At 55.8% G+C, this 22,314-nt stretch overlaps 1 protein-coding gene across 1 annotated transcript in view; it reads left to right on the top strand.

The window, feature by feature from the left end:
• The first annotated feature begins 327 nt into the window (after window positions 1-327).
• Window positions 328-22,314, top strand: part of SPTBN5 (spectrin beta, non-erythrocytic 5) — a 46,328-nt gene continuing 24,341 nt past the window's right edge. Inside the window, 23 exon segments of the mRNA XM_086710438.1 lie at window positions 328-1,315; window positions 1,555-1,722; window positions 4,455-4,571; window positions 6,628-6,785; window positions 7,320-7,548; window positions 8,358-8,995; window positions 10,269-10,407; window positions 10,508-10,740; window positions 10,977-11,130; window positions 11,213-11,413; window positions 11,491-11,697; window positions 12,102-12,302; window positions 12,996-13,148; window positions 16,447-16,577; window positions 16,812-17,051; window positions 17,340-17,627; window positions 18,621-18,861; window positions 19,030-19,169; window positions 19,338-19,437; window positions 20,185-20,355; window positions 20,860-21,024; window positions 21,476-21,690; window positions 22,081-22,267. Coding sequence (XP_086566564.1) covers window positions 1,205-1,315; window positions 1,555-1,722; window positions 4,455-4,571; window positions 6,628-6,785; window positions 7,320-7,548; window positions 8,358-8,995; window positions 10,269-10,407; window positions 10,508-10,740; window positions 10,977-11,130; window positions 11,213-11,413; window positions 11,491-11,697; window positions 12,102-12,302; window positions 12,996-13,148; window positions 16,447-16,577; window positions 16,812-17,051; window positions 17,340-17,627; window positions 18,621-18,861; window positions 19,030-19,169; window positions 19,338-19,437; window positions 20,185-20,355; window positions 20,860-21,024; window positions 21,476-21,690; window positions 22,081-22,267 — 4,587 coding nt within the window. The 5' untranslated portion in view covers window positions 328-1,204.

Below are 22,314 nucleotides of genomic sequence, written 5' to 3'. Positions count from 1 at the left end.
TAGCCAGTTCTGTGGAAGCACAGGTGCTGGGGGCCTCACCGTGAAGCTCCAAAGAGTGAACACTGTGTCTCTGGCTTTGGAGAAGACTGTTATTTCCACAGCCTTTGCAGCTCCAAGTTATTCCTTCCCAAGAGGAGAGCTCACTTCAGAAAGTGGCCCCTGGGCATGAGGGAGCACCCACCATTCGGCCCTGGGCCAGGTCAGGGCTTGGAAAGCCAAGCCCAGAGTCCAAGGACTCTCCTCCATCTATGGTGGCATTCCCCTGGACAGGATGGGAGGGCTATGGCCCAGCATCCCTCCCATCCCACCCCTGTGGGTGCTCACAAAGAGGCCCTGCAAGGATGCAGAAGGGCAGTCCCAGACTGTGGGTGCAGAAGCTTCTGACCAGAGGCTCTGCCATTTGGATGCCTTTTACCTGGACTGTAACACCCCCACGGCACTCCCACCCAGAGCCAACTTGAGGCCCATCCCATGGGCCTCTGCATCTTGACAGCCAGGACCCCCACCTGACATTGGGGGCATCTGAGGTGGGAGGAGGATGAAGGAGGAGATCCTGGAGCAACAGTCTGGAGCATTCCTGAGCCACCCCCTCCCAGTCTGGGCCATGCCCTCTGGCAGGTGGGAGGACAATGCCGGCTGTGTGCCGTCACCCCTGCCCCACTCGCTCAAGAGGAGGGCCATGGCGTGGCCCCAGCTCCAGCCTTGGCCTCTCCTGTGGTTCTCTCCCTCCCCACACAGCCCCTGCTATCTTCCATTTCCATCCGTCCAGTAGGATTTCCTTCCAGGCACAGACAGCACCAAGGTGAGCGGTTTCCTGTTTCCTTTCTACCTGTGCTTTTCATTCCAAGGGGCAGCAGCCCATCCCTGTGGTCCCAAGAATCTGGAAAGTGGGGTGGGGCAAAGGGCTCAGAGGCACTCAAGTGCAGGGCACCAGCTGGGAGCCCCAGAACCTTACCTGGCTGGGCCCCAAGCTGCAACCCCCCCACCATCAGATGTGGGGACAGTTCACGCTCCTCCTCTAACCTCCATGCCCCTCACCATCTCCAGCTCAGAGAAATATCCAGTGGCCTCTAGTCCCCATAAGGCTGCAGGCCCCAGGGCTGGTCAGCCCCACAGTCCCCAGCAGCTCCTTGGGGCTACAGGGTGCCTGAAGCAGGGGACCAGCCACAGAGCCCCACGGTAGTGCTCCCAGCCCTGTCCCACCATGGACTCTGCATATGAGATGAGCCACATTCGAAAGCTCCAGGCACAGCACATGCGGATGCAGGAGAAGACTTTCACCAACTGGATCAACAACATCTTCCAGCACAGCCAGGTGAGTGTAGCTGGGTGTGTCCCACAGCCGTCCTCTGCTGTCCCCCCAGCTCCCTGGTCAGTGGCCTCTGGGGGCCCACTGTGAGATCATCTGGCTGAGATGTCTCGCAGACCCCAAAACACAGATGAGTCCGGTGCTCCTTCCTTAAGGAAGACCCTCTGGGCTGTACCTCCCAGGTCCTGGGATAGGCCAGACAGGTGAGGGGGGCTGACCCTGTGCCTCTTCCCCACCCCTCCCAGGTGGGCATCAAGATCCAGAACCTGTACACAGAGCTGGCCGATGGCACCCACCTACTGCGGCTGCTGGAGCTCATCTCGGGGGAGGCCCTGCCACCCCCCAGCCGGGGCCGCATGCGAGTACACTTCCTGGAGAACAGCAGCCGAGCTCTGGCTTTCCTCAGGGCCAAGGTGGGCACCGGGGAGAGGGCTTCTGGGCCAGGTGCTGGGGTGGGCAGCAGGGACAGGCTGGACTACCAGATCTTCTTTCCTGGGCTGGCCAGGGCAGAGCAGAAGATCTGGAGCCTGAATCCGGGAATAGCAGCTAGGATACAGAGATGCAGAAAGCAAAGCCCTTCCTTGAACAGTACTCCCAGCTTAGAGGGCCCCAAACCGGTGGGAGCAGAAACAGCCTTCATCCCCGTGGGCGGGACTGAAATATGCTGTTGACTGAAACGAGGGTATCAGAGAATTCTCAGCAAGCAGATTCCGTGTACTTTTAACTTCTCCTTTCCTAAATAAGGAAATTTACCAGGCAAGAGCCATGGTAAGTGGGCCAGCAGATCCTGGATGCGGGGTTGGGGGAGGCAGGCTGAGGGTAGAACACAGGAGAAGAACCCTGGAAACTGAGCCAGGCAGCAGAGGGGGCAGGTCTTCCTTAGAGAAGCTGGATCACTTAGCAGCGAGGGACCACAGCAAACAGGAGGGAGGCAGAGTCTCCTGAAAGAAAGAGCCCAAAGAAATAGTCACTAAAAGGAGGCAAAAGCTCCAGGGACATGGAAGGACCCTCATGGCCAGTGTCAGGGGGCTGGACAAGGGTCATTTATACTGAAAACCAGGTTGGGAAGCCCATAGGGCTCCTGGCCTCGGGGACTGAACCCATGAGGTGGCTGTTCCTGGAGGCTGCAAGCCACTGAGCTCGAACTGGCTGGGCTGAACCTGAGTGTCACTTAAGTCCTTGGTTGGAAGTCATAGCCCCTGGGAGCCTGGCATGCTGGAGAGAGGCCAGGGAGGTAAGAAACCAAAGAAAATAACAGGGGCACTGCGGTCCCCAAGCACAGGGAGGAGCAGACAGCTGACAGTCACAGAATGCCATGCTCTTTTTGGCCCCAGGGACAATAGCCTGTAAACCAGCCCCCTCCCCTCCAGGTACGTGGGAAGAGTAGGAGCCCCATGGCCCTCATCAGAGGCTCTGCAGCTCCCCCCGAGCTCTGATACATAGCATGTCACTGATGCATAGTCTGTGAAGGTGACAGCTTGCCTCCACTGTACATACTGTTACCCCAACACAGGGTTGATGAGTAGCAGGATGTGGGGTGCACTCATTTCTGGAGACCTTGTCATTTGCTGGACACTCCATGCCAGGCTCTGGGGACCACAATCAGCAAAGCCCAGACCCGACTGCAAGGGGTCTGCAGTTTCAGGGAAGACAACTGATTTTAACCCAGGTCACCGGGCGCCGGTAAATGTTTAACAATCAGCTCTCGGGGCAGAGGGAATAAAAGCCCTCGTTTGTAGCACCTGCTGGTTTCTGTGGCACTGATACCCCCACCACGGCTGATTCCAAGCTACCGGCGGGTATCAGCAAACACCAAGCGGGAAGATCAGCCTTCACAAGCTGGTATGAGCAGACTCCAGCACCCCACTGACCAGATGCTCCAACTCCAACTCCAAGCTGAGGTGAGCGCAGAAGGGCTCAGGTGTGCCAGGAGAAGGCTGAGCATGGGGTGGACCCTTCAGAGACCAGACAGACACAACAAAGTGTACCCACGGGAGTACCCAGGGATGCAGCCTCAGCCACCAGGCAGGTGGTTGGCCGAAGCCAGCTTCCCGCCAGGTCTTATGGGAGTCTCTCCTCTTCTTTCTCCATTTAATGCATACTTATCCGTTACCCACTATATGCCAGACGCTCTGCTAGGGAGACACCAGGGAACAAAACCAAGATCCCCACCCAATCGGGGTGAGGGGGCCAAGCATGTGTGTTTGAGCGGGAGGAATTAGTCCTTGGGTTGTGATTTTTAATAAGGTGGCCATTGAAAGTACCATTGAAAAAGTGCTGTTTGATAAAGACTTAGAAGAAGAGAGGGAAGTAGCCATGTGGCTACTGGGGGGAATATTTTCAGACAGCAGGGGCAGCCCGTACAAAGGCCCCAAGGCCTGTGCTAACAATCCCAAGAACTGCAAGAATCCTACAGTCCTCGGAGCCCTGGGATCCAGGAGAGGAAGATGGATCCAGAAGGTGAAGGGGCCCAGGTCCCGTGCAGCTTTGATGTTTATTCTGTTCCTTTCTCCCCTCATTTGCTCCTCCTCCCTGTCCATGTGGCAAGATCTAGGGCAGCAGGTTTTCAACTTTAGTGCGTGGGAAGAACCCGAGGTGTTTGTCCAAATGCAGAATCCTGGGCCCTGGCCCAAGAGAGTAATCGGTGGGGCCTGGGAATCTGCCGTTTTAACAGGAGATGGAACACTAATGAAGAGGGCTGAGATTGAAGTGAGAACCAAGGACCCAAGCACCCCCTGGAGATTCCAAGATGCCCTAGGAGGTGGAGGCAGACAGCTGCTGTGGTCTATTGAGTTCATTTATTGACTATTTATGACTCCTCATTTCCAGCCCCCATGGCTGAACCACCGATCTTGGCTCGTGTTTACCTGTAGACCACACACAGGGAGTTCCCCACCCCAATGGTCCAGCCCAGTTCACCAGGCTGGGGTCTTTCCCAGGAGGACTTGAGTCCAAAGCTGCAACCATTTAGAAAAGCTTCACCTGCCTCACCTGTGCCCTGCCTATTTCTCGCTTGGGGACGTCCTGGGGCAGGACAGATTCCAGGACCCTTCCATCTGGCAACAGGTGCCCTGGACTTTAGGTTACTCTGAGACTCCTCTGGCACACGGGCTTCACAGCTGAGCCCAGCCAACTGTGCCCACAGGTGCCAATACCCCTCATTGGGCCAGAGAACATCGTGGATGGAGACCAGACACTCATCCTGGGACTCATCTGGGTCATCATTCTGCGTTTCCAGATTTCCCAAATCTGCCTGGACAGGGTACGTCCCAGCCCCCAACACCCCGCCACCCAGCCCAGCCCCAGCCTCCCCTCAGGTCCCTGGGGACAGAGCTTTTCCACCTGACTGTTAGGGTCCCCACAGCAGACCCTGGCATTCACACAATTAATACCCACTCTTCAACCATGGGCAAAGGATTGAGAATGTCAGAGAGACTGTAATATGTTGAAGTGACAACTAGGTTCACAAACTTCAGTCTGGGACAAGCCATTCACAAGTAGGGGGTTGAGGTGACTGCCAGTGCCTGCCTTTCCTGGTGACAACAGTGCCAGTTCCTGACTGGTTGTTCCCTACTTGGCACCGAAACCCTGTAACTTCCATTACACCTCTAATATGCTGTTGGGAGAAATTAAACATGTGGAGGGCATCCCAATCCCAGAAGTTTCCAAATCCCCAGTCACCTGAAGACCAAAGACACCATCCCCTATCCTCCTCTGTTCTACCTTTTGTTTTCTCAGGACTGAATTGGAAAGAGGAAAAACATAAAGTCCTTATATTTATCAATTTTCATAACTTTTCCAATTGGGGTTTCCAAAACCCCACCTAAGACTCAATTCCAATGCGTTAGAAAAGCCAACCTAGAGGATAAAATCCGAATGAAAAAAAGCCACAGATCTGGCTCAAATCCCGGAGGACCCCTGAAGCCCATGATCTGACTGTGAGCCCCGGGAGAACAGGAGATTTGTCTGGCTGTGTCTCCAGAGCCTAGGGCCTATGTGATGACTGAATGGATGGACGAATTTCTAGCTGGCCTCAAGCCCTTTCACGTAGCTACCGTCTCCTCCTCGGTCCCCCAAGCCAGCTCCAGGTGCCCCAGCTGCCCTTTCCCTGGGGGGGCAGCAGGTGCATCATCTCCTGACCGGTCACCCTGCTCCCTGACCACTCAGGCTCTGCTCCCTGAAAAACAGACATAATTGGACCATGCTGACTCTGTTCCCTCCCATGCCCATCCCTAGAACCTCTCCTAGTTTGTGTCTGCCAGCCTAGTCCAGATGCTTAGGGCATCTGCTCTAGACCTGGACACTTCACCCTACACTGCTGCCCACCCAAGCTCCGGGGCCCTAAGGGCAAGAGAGGAGATGCAGCCTGCCCTGCTTTGATATTTTGAGTTTATAAATAGGAATTGGTGGAGAAGTGGAGCAAATGAAAGGAAGCATGAGTTGGGGGAGGAGGGGAAGGGAAGGAACTTTGGGGTGTGAGGGAGGGAGTGGGGGGAGGAGAGTACCACTGAGGCAGGAATGGAGGCTGGGGGGGGAGTAGAAGGGAGAAAGGAGGTGGGAAAGAAGCACTGAGAAGAGAGAGGGTGGGGCAGGGGTGGGGGCAGGTGGACCCGAGAGTACAGAACAAAGGAAATTCTTAGGAGGAGGAACAAGAAGGGTGGGAGGGGATTGAAACCCGGCGAAGATGTCCTTGCCCAGCGTGAAGAAGCAACACAGACTCTGCCCTCAGCAGCCGTGTGAGGCATCGAGGCGGTAGACGGGTGAGCTGCCAGCCTTTCCTGGTCAGGCCAGTCCCTGTCCTGTCGGTGGAGGGATGCTGGGGAGCTTCCTAAATACTCCTCTGCACCTCCTCATGTCATCCCTAGAGTGGAAATAGTGCCGGCTTCCTAGGGCTGCGTGCGAGTGGTGGAGAGCCCTGTGCATGGGCCCAGGGCCTGGCTGGAAGGCAGCCCAAGGGGACCTGGAGCCAGACTAACAAACCCCAGCCTCAGTTCCCTGGGACCCAGGGTCAGTTAGCACAATGCCCCACCCATCAGAAGGGCCGAGAAACACACTTCTTTGGAAGAACAAGCTTTCTCTCTCAGCCCCAGTCCCTGCCCACCACAAATGAAATCAAGTAAAATCAGGTGTTCCGAATAGAGGGCAGTCTGCACCTGCCTCCAGGCGGCGGGGCGGGGCGGGGCGGGGCGGGGGGTGGGGTGGGGGGTGAGTGGGGGAGAAGGATCACAACCAGGCCTGACCCGCCTCTCCGCGGCCTGCCGGCTCCGCTGCCTTCTCAGCTGTCGCATGCTGACCCACCATCCTGCCTGCCCTTCCAGGAGGAGTTTGGGGCCAGCGCAGCCCTGCTGTCTGCCAAGGAAGCTCTGTTGGTCTGGTGCCAGCGGAAGACGGCCTGCTATGCCAATGTCAACATCACTGACTTCTCCCGCAGCTGGAGTGACGGCCTCGGCTTCAGTGCCCTTATCCATGCACACAGGTGCGCGTGAGGGAGAGCAGACCCAGCACCCTCCCAGCCCGACCGGGCCTGAGGCTGGCTTCAGCCTCCCTCCTGGAGGCCTTCACCACCAAGCCAACTACCGAGAATGGGCTTGGGTCCTCAACCTGCTCATCTCCCACATCCCTCTGGGCCCTGAACCCTGGGCCTGGGAGTAGAGATGGCTGATGGCCAAGGCCCTCGCCCTTTCCTAGGAAATCTCATGGAATTGGCCAGGTTTGCCTTGACCCCTGCCTTTCTCCAATGTCTGTGTCATCGCTGACTCTATTCTCAGTCCTTTCCCTCGCAAGTACCTGCCCTTTTGAGCTTCTCCCCCTACCCACAAGCCAGGCCCCTGAGCGAAATTAGCCCTCCTCTCTCTACAGGTGCCCTATTCCTTCATTAGGGTCTCAGGTTACCGGCAGGGGAAACCAATACCTGGGTGGCCAATAGGAGCTTGCTTGCCTTTGTAACAAGTCCACTTAAACCCAAGCAGTAAATTTCTCTGGTGAAGAGCTTTGCCTGCTTTCTGTCCAGGCCAGACCTGCTTGACTACTGCTCCCTGCGTCCCGAGCGCCCACTACACAACCTCGACTTGGCTTTCCGCGTAGCTGAGCAGGAGCTGGGCATTGCTCAGCTGCTGGACCCCGAGGACGTGGCTGCTCTCCAGCCCGATGAACGCTCCATCATGACCTACGTCTCCGTCTACTACCACCATTTCTCCCGCCTGCACCACGAGCAGACTGTCCAGAGGAGACTCGCTAAGGTTGGTGAAAGAGCAGAGGTGGCCTCAAGGAGAGATGAGCATGGGCTCTGGAGTCAGACCTAGGTTTAAAGACTGCGTCTGCCACTTCCTAGTTGTGTGGCCTTGGCCATGTCCCCTAACTTTACCGTGGGTCCTCTGTCCATTGGAGCCCATAATGCTTGGGGTGACAGAAGGCTGCTATGAGTGCTTGGGAGTGTGAGCACAGTGCCTGGCAAACAGGGAAAGCCAGGTGAGCATCATCCTCTCCAGTCCCTCCCCTCTCCCCCTGCTCGTAGGCTGTTAAGCCCCTAATGAGATTGAAAGGCTCAGAGAGCCAGACTCTGCAAGGACAAGCACAGAAGCAGCTGTGCTGGGCGCAGCCCATGTTTTCGGGGCTCTCCTACTCTCTGGGCACGGCGGCAGGCACGGAAGCCTGGGGAGGCTGTTCTCAGGGTTGGTGTCTCGGTTGGGCATGGGGGAGAAGATCCAGGCCAAGGGCTCTGAGCTGTTTTAGGGATGTGGGGGCCTCAGGAAAGGGAAAGGTGGCTCAGAAAAAGAATAGTACTCCCCAGAAGTGAGGCCAAATGGGGTAAAATAAGATGGAGGAAAACAGGGCGGATGCCCCACACTCCTGGGTCTAAGTGTGCAATGCAGGCAAACCTGATTCTCTGGGGGCTGGGAGGACCCCACTTTAGTGCAACCTCAGCTAGGGGAAAGAGCCTCCACTCACCTGGGCAACCTTGGCAGTCACCGAGCATCCAAAAGGGGAGCACCTCCATTCCAGGGCCTGCCCCGAGGTGCTGCCCGAGGCCTTCCCGTGCCTCCCCCAGATCCTGCTTCAGCTCCAGGAGACAGAGGAGCTGCAGACCCAGTACGAGCAGCTGGTGGCCGACCTGCTGCGCTGGATTGCGGAGAAGCAGGTGCAGCTGGAGGCACGGGATTTCCCAGACTCCCTGCCTGCCATGCGCCAGCTACTGGTGGCCTTTGCCTTCTTCCGCACCCAGGAGAAGCCACCACGGCTGCAGCAGCGAGGGGCCACAGAGGCCCTGCTCTTCCGGCTGCAGACGGCACTCCGAGCCCAGAATCGCAGGCTCTTCCTGCCTCACGAGGGCCTGGGCCCCGCAGAGCTGTCCCAGCGCTGGGCAGTCCTGGAGCGGGCAGAGGCCTCAAGAAGCCAGGCCCTGCTGCAGAGGATCCTACAGCTAGAGCGGCTGGAAACCCTGGCCCGGCGCTTCCAGCGCAAGGCAGCCCTCAGGGAGAACTTTCTGACAGACACAGAGCAAATGTTGGACCAGGCCACAGCTGCCACTCCACCAGCCAGCCTGGCCACAGTGGACGCAGCTGCCCAGAGACTGGGCATGCTGGAGGCCAGCATCCTGCCCCAGGAGGGGCGCTTCCAGGCCCTGGCCGAGATCGCAGACATCCTTCAGCAGGAGCAGCACCATGGCTGGGCAGATGTGGCCCGCAGGTGAGCCTGGAGTGCGGAAATCATCCTCAAAACAGGCTAAGGCCTTCCTATCATATCCTTATGTTTACCTGTGCCCATTCCTGGCCATAGAGGTCTGATCTATAGGTTCAGGGTTCTCTTTAAAAGATCTAACTCCCACTGATGCCTGAAGTTCCAGCGCCCTCAATTCCCCATTTTTAGTAAAGCACTGCCCTTTCTAGATACTTCTTATCAACTCCTTCACTGAACAAGTATTTGTTGTCTACCAAGTCCCAAGCACAGTTCTAGGCACTGGAGATTTAGTAGTGAGGAGGAGAAACCATAATGCCTCCCCTCACAGAGCTTACACACTACTAAGGAAAACAGACGAATTAAAATCGATAAATAGTACGTGCAATAGTGATTTTAAAAAAATGGTAACAAGATAGGGGATTATGAGGTGCCAACATGGGGGGCGGGGGTTAGATCAGGTGGCCAGAGGAGACTGACTTTTGAGCAAAGACCAGGAAGAAGCAGAGACCAGAAGAGGGGCCCAGCTGTAGAGATACGGGGACACACTATACCAGGCATAGGGAAGGCGCATGCCTGCCATGTTTGGAAAATAGCATGGAGGCCACTGTTGGTCAAAGTGAACAAGTAGTGGTTGAGGTCAAGGAGGTACAGGGGCAAAGGGTGGGGGTAGAGATCATGCTGGGATCTGTAGGACACAGTAAAGATGGGATTTACTCACAGAAGGATGGGGAATTCAACACGGGAGGGCTGGAATGAAGGAGTGGCACAATCTGACTCCTGTTCGACAACGATCGTTCTGGATGCCATGTCAGGCACAGACTGAAAGGACAGAAGCAGAGACCACTTATGCGGCTATTGCAATAATCTAGGCCAGAGAAGCAATGCAGGTGATGAGAAATGGTGGGATTTTGCATATATTTTGAATCCAAGAGGATTTACAGACAGATCAGATGCGGGGTGTGAGAAATTCAGTTATCAAGCCCTTTAGCCCAGGCACCTAGAAGGATGGAGTTGCTATCATCAGAGATGGAGACTGGAAAAGGTTTGGGGGCCCTGTTGGCCTGAGCCACACAGACCCTCCATCTAGCTTCTCTGCCTGTGTTTAAGAAGCAGGAACACAGTGCCCCGAAAGCCATAGGCTAGGATGCTCCAAGCCCCCAGTCACTGGGCTCAGGCTCCTCCATGACAGCCAACCACCCCCACCAGGTGTAGACCCCAAGGTGGCTTCCCTATCCCAGCCCAGTGAAGACCCCACCCCACCCCTTATTTTCACATCCTCCAGGCAACTGGAGATCACTGGGCGCTGGGAGCAACTCCTTCAGCGTCTCCAAGGGCAGAAGAAGCAGATGGCAGGTCTGCAAGCTGTGCTGAGCCTGCTGCAGGAGGTGGAGACTGCCTCCAACCAGCTCAAGGAGCTACAGGTGGGCCCTGGACCAGCAGGCCCCTGGGTGACATAGCACCAACACTCGTGATGACCCAGCACTCTGGGACAGCAGTGATCACTTGTCCATCCCTGGCCAGGTGCTGGCCAGCTCCACAGCCTGTGGGCAGCAGCTGGCTGAGACAGTGGAGCTGCTGCAGAAGCATGACCTGCTGGAGGCCCAGGTCTCAGCCCACGGGGCCCATGTGCGCCATCTTGGCCTCCAGACCTCGCAGCTGGAGTCCTCCCTGGGTACTACTGTGGAGGTGCTGCAGGCCAAGGCCCAGGCACTGGCCCAGCTTCACGGGAGCCTGGTATCTCTTCTAAGGGCCCGGTAAGAGCTCACCCAGCTCTCCTACCTTCTCTAGAACTTTTCTGGAACCCAATTTACCTCCTGCCCTAGTTAAAACACTGCTGACTTGGCAACTTCCTCCACATTGACCTTCACCTCTGTCTTCTGTTCCCCTGTTGAGTTATCAGGAAAAAGAAAACTCCTATCTAAGGGGGAGTGTCTGAGCCTTGTGGGGAGCCCCCTCCCCAGTCCCTTTGGTGCCCCTTGCCACCCCTCAGGCGCACCTTGCTGGAGCAGACCCTGCAGCAGGCAGAGTTCCTGCACAACTGCGAGGAGGAGGAAACCTGGTTGAGGGAGCACGAACAGCTGGTGGAGGATGAAGCCCTGGGCTGGGACCTTAGCCAGATCAGAGCAGCCCTGCAGAAACACAAGGTCCGTGTGACCCTGGGCCCTGCCCCAGTCCCCACCTGGCCCTTCCCTTTCCTTCCCTTCACCCAGCTCTGCACCCTGCCAGGCCCTGGAAGCCGAGCTCCGCCACCACCAGGCCATGTGCACTGATCTCGTGCGGAGGGGATGCGACCTGGGAGCCCGCGGGCACCCCACGCGGCCAGACCCCAGGGAGCGGGCCCAGGCACTGCAGGGCGTGTGGCAGCGGCTCCGGGCCTCCACAGCCAGGCGGGGCGCTCGGCTGCAGGCGGCTATGCTCGTCCAGGAGGTAGTTAGGCTGCGGATGCGGGGGGCCGGGCAGGCGTGTGGGGTCGGCCCGTGCCCAGCCTGCCCTCCTGCCTGCAGTACTTCAGTGATGCGGCTGACGCGGCCTCGTGGCTGCGGGAGCAGCAGTCGGCTCTGGAGAGCGCGTCCCGCGGGCGGGACCAGACGGCCGCAGAGGCCCTGCTGCTGCGCCACCAGCGACTGGAGCGTAGCCTGCATGCCTTCGGGACGGAGCTACGGCGACTGGACGAGCAGGCACGGGCGGCCGCAACCCAAGTGTCGCTTACCGTACGTGTGGGATGGCAGGGACCCAGAACTACAGGCCTCCAGCACCAAATGCACATGTGGTCTGAGCACTATGCCCCGTCTCCCGTGACCACACACACAGGGTGGAAATGGGAGGGCTTTTGTGGCCCCTGACCTGGGAATCTTAGCTTCAGGCTTGGGGGTGCCCCACCCCTCCTCAGCAACTTCTTATTGGCTGCCCCAGTCCGATTAGTGGAATCTTGTCTGCATGCTTGTAGAACTCATCCGAGGATAGTTTGGTTTTGCTCATGTTGCCCACCAGTTTCCATGCACTAATCCGGTTCCTCCTGGAACCACCCCAGGTACAACCATTGGCCCCACCCTGCCAAGCCTCGTGTTTAGGGGAGTCCCCTCTGGACACAATGCCCTGTGTCCTCTCAGCACAGGTGGTATCTGCCCTGAGCTCTCCAAAGGAAGGCCCGAGGAACCTCCGGACCTGGAGTGAGGTTTCCTGCCACTCTGGGCCCCCAAGCACTCAGAAGATGGTCCTCTCCGCTGAGCTTGACCCTGACTTTGACCCTAACACCATACTCCAGATACAGGACTGCTTGAACCAGGACTATGAGGGCCTGGGGGCCCTGGCAAAGGTAACTAACACTTCTTGTTCAAGAAATGTTCATGGAACACCTACTCTGCACTGGACCCTGAACTGGGAGTCCAGAGACAGAGCAGTTGACTGGACGTGCTCGCTGCCCCCAAGGAGTTTACACAGGCAGAGAAGAGGAGAAACAGGTCATTAGATGGCGGTGGGTGTGATGGAAGCCCAGGTCAGGCTGGGAGTCAGGGAGGGCATCTCTGAGGGGAGGCCATTTAGGCTGTGACTGGAACAAGGAGAGGTTGAGAGCAGGCAAAGACAGGGGGAGGGCAGGAGAGATGGGGGCGACCATCCCCTGGGCAGTACCTATCGCCAGGCAGGCAGGAGGTCCCGGAGGAGTAAAGACCAGAGTGCCTGGAGCCTGAAAGTGAAGCTGGGAGTGGCAGATGGCTGGAGGAGAGCCTGGAGGGGAGAAGGGTGGGGCTAGGCAGAGCCAGGTCCCACAGAAGTGTGGCTTGTCCCTAAGAGCCAAGGGCTAGATCAAAAGAGCACACTCTACCAGGGCCCTTGACCTGATATGAAGCTCTTGTCCGCTCCTTCCCCTGGACCTCCAACAGAGGGCGCAGGGCCCAGCAGTGGGGCAGGGGCCTTCTCTAGCCCTGGGGGGAAGGGTATGGGGACCTGCTCTGAGTGCCCTAGGGGGAAACTGGCCCTTGCCCCAACCTCTGGGCTGGCCTCTCCTCAGCACCGCAGAGCTCAGTTGGAGGAGGCAGTGGCCCTATTTGGCTTCTATGACTCATGTGGAGAGCTGCAGTCATGGCTGGAGAACCAGACCGCACTGCTCCAAATGCTGCAGCCCCAGGCGGATGACTTGGAAGCCACTCGGCTCAAGTATAAGGTACTGCCCCTGTGGAGCCAAGGTGGGCGTCTTGGCTGCTTGGCCCTGCGGCCTTTCCGTATTCCTGTCCTTCTCCCTCCCCGCCTGCTCCTGCCTCTCCGTTATTCACTCCTGTGTCCTACTTCTCCATGTTAACTGTAGTCCTGTCTGGGAAGAAGAAGCAAGGGATCTGGCCTTGAATTATTTTGTTTTTATTGAGGTATAATTGATACACAACCTGATAGTAGTTGGAGGTATGCAACATAATGGTATGTCTGTGTGTATTGTGAAATGTACCCCCCAGTAAGTCTAGTTAGCATCCATCCCCACACATAGTTACAGAATTGTCTTCTTGTAATGAGAACTTTTGAGATGGACTCTATTAGCAACTTTCAAAAATGCAACACAGGATTATTAACTATAGTCTCCAAACTATATATTCCATCCCCATGACTTATTTACATTATAGCTAGAAATTGGCACTTTTTGACCCCCTTTACCCATTTCACCCACCGCCCACCTCTCCACTTGTGACAGCCACCAATATGTCCTCTGTATCTATCTTGTTTTGCGCTTTTTAAATTTTTTTTTTTTCAACGTTTATTTATTTTTTGGGACAGAGACAGCATGAACGGGGGAGGGGCAGAGAGAGAGGGAGACACAGAATCGGAAACAGGCTCCAGGCTCTGAGCCATCAGCCCAGAGCCCGACGCGGGGCTCAAACTCACGGACCGCGAGATCGTGACCTGGCTGAAGTCGGACGCTTAACCGACTGCGCCACCCAGGCGCCCCTGTTTTGCGCTTTTTAGATCCCACATACAAGTAAGATCATACAGTATTTATCTATCTCTGACTTACTTAGCATAATGCCCTCACGGTCCATCTTTAGTACAGTGGTATATATGTATATCACATTTGGTTTTGATTTTGTTTTTTAATAAATATTTATTCACTTTTGAGAGAGAGAGAGAGAGCATGAGTAGGGGAGGGGCAGAGAGAGAGGAGGACAGAGGATCCAAAGTGGGCTGGTGAGCCTGGTGTGGGGCTCTAACTCACGAACCATGAGATCATGACCTGAGACAAAGTCAGACGCTCAACCAACTAAGCCACCCAGGCGCCCCTCTTTTTTTTTTTTTTTTTTAAGGTTTATTATTTATTTTGAAAGAAAGCATGTGTACACCCACCAGCTCTCAATCAGGGTAGGAGCAGAGAGGGAGGGAGAAAGCAAGAATCCCAAGCAGGCTCCCTGATATCAGCACACAGCCAGACTGGGGGCTCAATCTCACAGACCAAACAGTGAGATTGTGACCTGAGCTGAAATCAAGAATTGGAAGCTTAACCAACTGAGCCGCCCAGGCACCCCTTTGCCACATTTTCTTTGTCCATCCATCACTGGACGCTAGGTTGCTTCCATATGTTGGCTATTGTAAATAATGCCTCTATGACTATGGGGGTGTAGCTATCTTTTCGAATTAGTGTCTTCATTTTCTTTGGATTAAATACCCAGACGTGAAATTGCTGAATCATAGGCTGGATCTATTTTTCAGTTTTTGAGGAACCTCTGTATTATTTTCCATAGTTGCTGCACCAGTTTATATTCCTACCAACACAATGGCTTCCTTTTTTCCACCTTCTTGCCAACACTTAATTCTAGCCATTTTTTAACCTTTAAGAAAAATTTGTTTAACGTTCATTTATTTTTGAGAGAGAGACAGAGACAGAGTGTGAGCCGGGGAGGGGTAGAGAGAGAGGGAGACACAGAATCTGAAGCAGGCTCCAGGCTCTGAGCTGTCAGCACAGAGCCCGATGCAGGGCTCAAGCCCACAAACTGTGGATTATGACCTGAACTGAAGTCTGACGGTTAACCGACTGAGCCACCCAGGAGCCCCTCTAACCCTTTTTTTTTTAATTTTTTATTTATTTTTGAGAGAGAGTATGCACAAGCTGGGGAGGGACAGAGAGAAAGAGAGAAGTTCTGAAGCAGGCTCCACACTGACAGCAGAGACCCCAACATGGGGCTCAAACTCATGAACCATGAGATCATACCTGAACCGAAGCTAGATGCTTAACCAGCTGAGCCACCCAGGTGCCCCTATTTATAGTCTTTTTGAAAACAGCCATCCTGACTGGTGTGAGGTGACATCTTGTTGTCATTTTGATCTGTTTCCCTGATAAAGGGTGATGCTGAGCATCTTTTCCTGTGTCTGTTGGCCACCTGTATGTCATCTTTGGAGAAATGTCTCTTCAGGTCCTCTGCCTGTTTTGCAAGCAGATTATTTGTTTTGGGTGTTGCATTTATTGTTGTGTACGGTGTAAGGTAGGGATCCAGTTTCATATTTTGCACATGGCTGTCCAGTTTTCCCAACACCATTTATTGAAGAGACTATCTCTTCCCCATTCTTGGCTCCTTTGTCATAAATTAATCAACTGTATGTGCACGGGTTTATTTCTGGGCTCTCTATTCTGTTCCACTGATCTATTTGTTTTTATGTCAATACCACACTATTTTGATCATTATAAATAATTACTACAGTTTACTATAGTAAACTATACAGTTTGAAATCAGGGAGCGTGATGCCTTAACTGATGTCTTGAGAAAGACTTTTTTTTTTTCTCAAGATTGTTTTGGCTATTCCACACAAATTTTAGGATTTTGCATTTCCGTACAAATTTTAGGATTGTTCTATATCTGTGAAAAATGCTATTAGAATTTTTATCAGGATTATAGTAAATGTATAGATTGCTTTGAGTGGTTTAGACATTTCAACAATGTTAATTCTTCTAATCCATGTGCACAGAATATATTTCCATTTGTGGGGGGGGGGGGTGTTTCCCAACTTCTTTCATCGATGTTTTCAGTGTACAGGTCTTTTATCTCTTCGGTTACTTATTCGTAGGTTTTTTTTTTTTTTTTTAATGCAATTGTAAATGAGATTGTTTTCTTAATTTCTCTTTCTGGTGATTCATTCATTATTAGTGTATAGAAATGCAAAATATTCCTTTATATTGATTTTGTACCTTGAAACTTTACTGAATTCATTTATTCTAACACTTCGTTGGTGGAATCTTTAGGGTTTTCTATATATAATACCACGTCATCTGCAAATATTAACAGTTTTACTTCTTGCTTTATAATTTGGATACCTAGCCTTGAATTTTTAAAGGGCCCTCCCAGCCCTTTAAGGACAGAGACTCCAGTCCTTCCAGAGGGATGCTGCTCAGACACCTGCACAGCAGAGCATATCAAGTCATTTGTAGTATTGAGTGCGGTGTGGGAAGAGAAGAAACTCACTCAGGGCCTGGGTCTTCTTTTCCCCAGAACTTCCTCACTGCCCTGGCTGTGGGAAGGGGCTGCTTGACTGAGGTCAGCAGCTCTGCTGAGCAGCTGAAGCAGAGATGTCCTGAAGATGCCCCCAGAATTCAGCAACAGCAGGAGGAACTGAGCCAGAGGTAAGACGGAGGGAGCACAGAGCAGTGGGGACAGGCTGGATGCTTTGCCCGGACCTGCACGCCTGCTGATGTGCCTCTGGAGATGCCAGGAGGAAACACCGGACATGTCAGGGACAGGAGAGGGCATGGGGACAGGCAGCCCAGCAGCAGCTATTGTGTGAACCCCCAGCCACGGCCCCAGTATGGCTGTGGAGATGTCCCTGTGACAGAGACATCCCTGTTCACTCTGCTCAGGTGGGGGCAGCTGGAAGCCCTGAAGAAAGAGAAGGAAATGCAGCTGGCACGCACCACGGACGTGTGCAGTTTTCTGCACAAGTGCAGATCCACACAGGTCCAACTGCGAGACCTGATACTCCGGCTGGAAACCCTGGAGCTGGGGCAGTCAGAGGACAGCCACCGCGTCCTGCAGCTGGCCCAGCAGAAGATGCCGGCACTGGAGAGAAGCGTGTACCACTTGCAGAGGATCACCATCAAGTACAGCCTGGGTTCGGGCCCTGGGAGGCAGGGGAGGACTGAGCAGGGTTGTGGCATGAGGAATGGGACAGAAATTGGAGCACAGGCTGGATGTGCTGTCTGAAGGGCAGGGGCACAGGTGGGGACACGGCGTGAGAAAATGCTCATGGGGAAAGGGCAGGCCACACAGGCTTGCTGTCCCACGGTGAGGGGGAGGCAGGAGTGCAGAGTCAACACCACTTTGCCTGGGGACTCCGAGCCCGGACACCAGGGCAGGGCACTGACTGGGCCTTGGGCCCCATCTCCCAGAGCTGAAGAGGCAGGCCCCACAGAGAATCAGTGCCTGAGAGGACAGGTGGAGACGCTGCAGGGGCTGCTGGAGCAGGTACAGCAGCACGTGGCCCGACAGGCCAGGGCCCAGGCCGAGGCACGGACACGGCAGAGCTTCCTACAGGACAGCCAGCAACTGCTGCTGTGGGCGGAGGGCGTCTGGGCTCGGCTGCACAGCGAGGAGAAGGCGGTGGATGTGGCCTCGGCCCAGAGGCTGCTGATGGAGCACGGAGACCTTCTGGAGGAGATACGGCTGCAGCAGGAGAGGTCTGGACGGGAGGCGGGATAGGATGTGCCTCAGGCTGGCTAAGGCCTGTGGGGACAGGACATCAGAGAGGGAGAGGCAGGAAGCAGGGCATCACTCAGGGTTGTAGTCCAGGCTGGTGTCCAACAGGTGCTTGGGGCAGGCTTGAAAGAGGGGTACATAACCAACTGGTCCGGCATCCTGAATGCTTCAGGGAGGGACGCAGGGCAGAATCTGAACTTCCTGGAAGGTTCTGTCAGGTGTAGGCCTGGCCATACCCCATCCAGGTGAACTTGATGGATTGTTTGAAATCAGGACAGCCTAGTCTCCCAAGCAATTCTGGGTAACCAGAATGGGAACCCCTGGAGTCAGATGGCTCAGGACCCCCTCCCCTCCCCCCCCCCTCCCCCCATGGGACTAAGACACCCAACTCCTCAGCATGGCAAGGCCTCTCCTCCTGCGGGGATGATGCTACAGGTCTTCAGACAGGCAGGGTCACCCGGTACAGTCTACAGGCTGTGCCCTGCACGAGAGACCCTGATAGGTAGCCAAGTGGTCATTGAATCCATCCCGTCCTTTGTGCTCAAGACTCTACGAATGGTTCAGGGCAGCATCAGCTCAGAGGAAGTGGAGCCTTCAAGCTGGGTGCCTGTGGGCCCTTTCTAAATACTCATGGGCTGGCAGTGGCCTTGCAGTCAGGCATGTATGCGGTTTGAGTGATTTTTCTACTTGACTTTGCATCGGCATTGGGATGGTCCCCCGGAGCAAGGGTGTAACAAACCGGGAGCAGGGAAAGTATTGAGACCTCAGTGTGCTAGGCCTGTTATGTTCTGTGCATCACTAGTGGGCCAGGGCACAGCTGCCCCATGGAACAAGTGAACCAGGGGTCTAACCGGCCTCAGACCTCCTGCCAGCTACCCTTCTATCAGAGCTCCAAAATGAATGACCCAGTGAGAGGGGAGGAAGGGGGGTGAGAAGGAGATGGGGTTTGACCTTCTGCCTGTCGTCCTGGATAGGCTGCAGCAGCTGGAGGCCCAGGGCCAGCCCATTGCAGCCTCGGACTCTCCGGACTCCCAAGAGGTGGCCCGTGTTCTGAGGCTCCTGAGCCAGCGAGGCTGGGGACTGCAGGCCGCCTGGGAGCAGAGACGGCAACAGCTGCAGGAGGGGCTGGAGCTGCATAGATTCGGCAGAGATGTAGATGACTTCACTGCCACTTGTGCCAGCCACGAGGCCTTCCTGCGGCAGGGCCACCTTGGGGTAGGAAGTCTGGAATACAGGGCTGCGGTGATGCTTCCCCATCATTGGAGGGAGCTTTGAAGTCAGTAGGCAGGGGTGGAGGGGTGCTGGTGGCCCTGGGATGGCAGTGGGCGATAGGGTGCTGACCCCTGTCATCCCAAGCATGACCCCAGGTCTCTGCACCCCCAGGAGGATGTGGGGGAAGCCCAGAGCCTGCTGCAGCAGCACCAAGAGTTTGGACACCTGCTGGGGATCCTTGGGCCTCGAGTAGAGGCTCTGCGGGCACGTGGCGAGAAGCTGGCCCAGAGCCGACACCCTGCTGCGCGCAAGTGAGCAAGGCCTGTCTGGGCAGCGCCTACCACCCTTTCTCAGACTACAAAGCCTGTCGCCCTGAGGCCGGGGGACAGTGTGGGGAGTGGAGGAGCGGCAGGGTGCACCCCGGTGGGCCTTAGAGTGGAGCCCTCCCTAGACCCTCCCCCATTCCACCCGGCCTCCAGGGTCAGAGAGCAGCTGCAGAGCATCCAGGGACGGTGGACCGGGGTCCAGGAGAGGAGTGAGCAGAGGAAGAGGCAGCTGCTGGCCTCCCTCCAGCTCCAGGTGAGGGGGCCAGCCCAGGTGCACGAGGCCTCCCCAAGAGGAGTGCCTAGGAGTCTATCACTGCACTAACAGTTGTGGGCTCTGCAGAGCCCTTGATAGTTTCCAAAGCGTTTTCCCACATGTTAGGTCGTTGACTCTCATAGCGCTTCTTGTGAGACAGGCATTATGGATCGGATTTTTCCTGATGAAGAAAACAAGCTGAGGCCACACTGTTCAGAGTCAAGACTGGACCTGAAGTCTTGATAGACCTCCTTGCCATCCCTCATCTGGCTGTGCCCCTTCCCCATCATTTCTGGCCACACTCTAGGCTCATGCATGGGCCACGGGCACCAGCTGCAGACCTAGGCTCTGCCGGATACTTGCTCAGCCCCCATAGGGGCTCAGAGCTGCACCAGTCCACAGGCCTCCTCTACCATAAGCCTATTAGGAGAGAAATGATCACACATCATTTGATGTGAGCTGGGGGAGCAGGGACTGCTCAAGTGCTCCTCTTATCTGGGCACAGGACACCATGGGGCCCAGGCCATCAGTCCCCGGGCATCTTCCTACTCTGAGGGAGTAATGTGAGGGAGAAACATTTCCGTCCTGATCTCAGCTTCCCTGTCTCCACATGGGAGCAATAACCCCAGCGCCCCCCCCCTCCCCCCCCCCCGCACACTAGGATTGGATCTGGGCCATTGGGAGTCTGTGAGACCTCTCCCCCTCATCCCTGGTTGTAAGACCTATTTTCTCCTGGTTCTTGGGCAGAAATGGAAACAGGATGTGGCAGAGCTGATGCTGTGGATAGAGGAGAAGGGGCTGATGGCAGCACATGGGCCTTCCCAAGAGCCCAGCAACATTCTGCAGCAACTCAAGCTGCACAGAGCAGCTGAGCGAGCGCTGCTGGCCACCTACGGGCACATGGAGGCCCTGCAGCAGGTGGGGGCAGTGGACACAGGGCACAGGGCCTCCTCCTCCTCAGACTCCCAGCCCAGAATTCCCCTTCAGATTCTTTACTGCTACCTCGGACTTAGGATCCCCCAGATTCCTCCTCCGCTCGGCTGGGTACCTCTTTGTCTTGGCACCCAAACCAGCCCAGAAAGTATCCATCATCTCTTCCCCACCAACCTCAGCTCAGCCCACCCCCAGCTCCTAGGGCAGCTCCAATGCCTGCTACGTCTACCTGAACAAAGCCTTCTCTACCATAGTCTGATGCCTGCTCCCCCCACTCCCTCTGCTCTACTTGGTGGTATCAGAGGAAAGCCCTCTGACCTCTGTCCAGACCTGGGGCCACATGAAATTCTTGAGCCCTGGAAGCCTGTGGAATGCAGCCTGTAGCCAGCTACCCCTTCCCCCACCTCTGCCACCTGGGTCCAGCCTGCTGTGGCCGCTCATGGTACCAGCAACTCAACGAAACTCCCTTGGTCTTTGCATCCACCCCAGGTTGGGAGACAGCTGTTGAGCAGTAGGCTCCATGCCCAGGAAGATGTGCAGGGCAGCCTCCAGGGCCTGAGTAACAAGTGGGAAGAGTTGAAGCACAAGATGGCAGAGCGTGGAGACAAGCTCCAAAAAGCTAGGCAGCAGGCCCAGCTTCTGCGGCTGCTGCAGGTCAGCTGGAGGGACAGGGCACGGGAAGGAGACTAAGCCTGCACTGAGCCAGGCAGGGTGGGAGCAGGCAGGACAGGAAGGGGGGGGGGGTGCTGCGGAGCAGAAGTCTGGGGTATTCTACTAACTCTGGATTAGCCCTGGGAAGTCCTGCAGTCTTAAGAGGCCTCTAGCCTATGGCAAGTTGAGCCTGGCTTTGCCCTCCTGTAGGCCAATATAGAATCGTCTCCTGTGTACCCCATGTGTGTGGTGAGCGCAACTTGCATCCCCGTGGAGGAAGAAGCATGAGGGGACAGGAGTGGTCATGAGGCTCAGGGGGAAGGCGGGAGGTGGACAACGGTAGAGTCAGCAAGTCCCCGGTGAATCTGTTAAGCTGCAAGCAGTGTGGTGTCAGAGTCCAAGAACTTGCATGCCTGTACTCCAGAGCTAGTGCAGCACCTTGCACCTTCCTCAGGATGCCAAGGAGAAGATGGAGCAGCTGGAGGGGGCTCTGCAGAGTGCAGAACCAGGGCAGGACCTGGGCTCAAGCCGGCGGCGACAGAAACAGCACTGCCAACTGGAAAGCGAGAGCCAGGCGCTGGCCAGCAAGATGGCTGCCCTCATCGCCCAGGCAGAGCGGGGACTCACCTCCCAGACCGTCACGGAAGAGACCCAGAAGTACCTGCAGAGGTACCCACCTGCTTGTTCCATCTTCATCCCGCTGTGTGCCACCCCCACCATGTGAACGTGAGGATTGATTCCACCCAGGGAGCCCTGCGGTGGCATCTGCAGGATCTGAGGTTCCCCAAATCTCTGTCCCTTACGAGAGGGGTCGTTTCTGGGATAGGAAGACCGGAGACCCCAGCTAGGCATGCCCAGCACCCCAAATCGGAAGTCATACAGGTCATCTGGGTGAAAGCTTGGGCCTTGAGCCCTCTCCAGCCGCTTTCCCCTCACCAGTTGAGGCTTTGCCCCATCCCTACTTTGTTCCTCGTGAGTCCCTGGCTGGGCTACACAAAGCACCGAGGATCTTGTCCCCATCTGTTCCCAGCATCCGCCATCTCTTCTGTGTCCACCCAGATTCGAGTCCCTGCAGGAACATCTGGCCACTCGGCACGTACAGCTGCAGGCCTCACTTGAGCTATACCGGTTCTACCAGCTGAGCGACCTGGAGCTCACTTGGGTGGCTGAGCACATGCCCAGAGCCAGCTCCACCAGCTCCACCGGATGCTTGAATGGTGCTCAGAGACTTTGCCACAAGCATGAGGTAGCGCCCCCCATCTTCTCCCGGGATCCCTGACATCCCATTCCTAG

This window comes from Puma concolor, chromosome B3, assembly GCF_028749965.1.
Source record: "Puma concolor isolate L17-30 chromosome B3, mPumCon1.1.hap2, whole genome shotgun sequence".
In the NCBI taxonomy this organism is placed as follows: Eukaryota; Metazoa; Chordata; class Mammalia; order Carnivora; family Felidae; genus Puma; species Puma concolor.
This window is presented reverse-complemented; position numbering and strand designations above follow the sequence as displayed.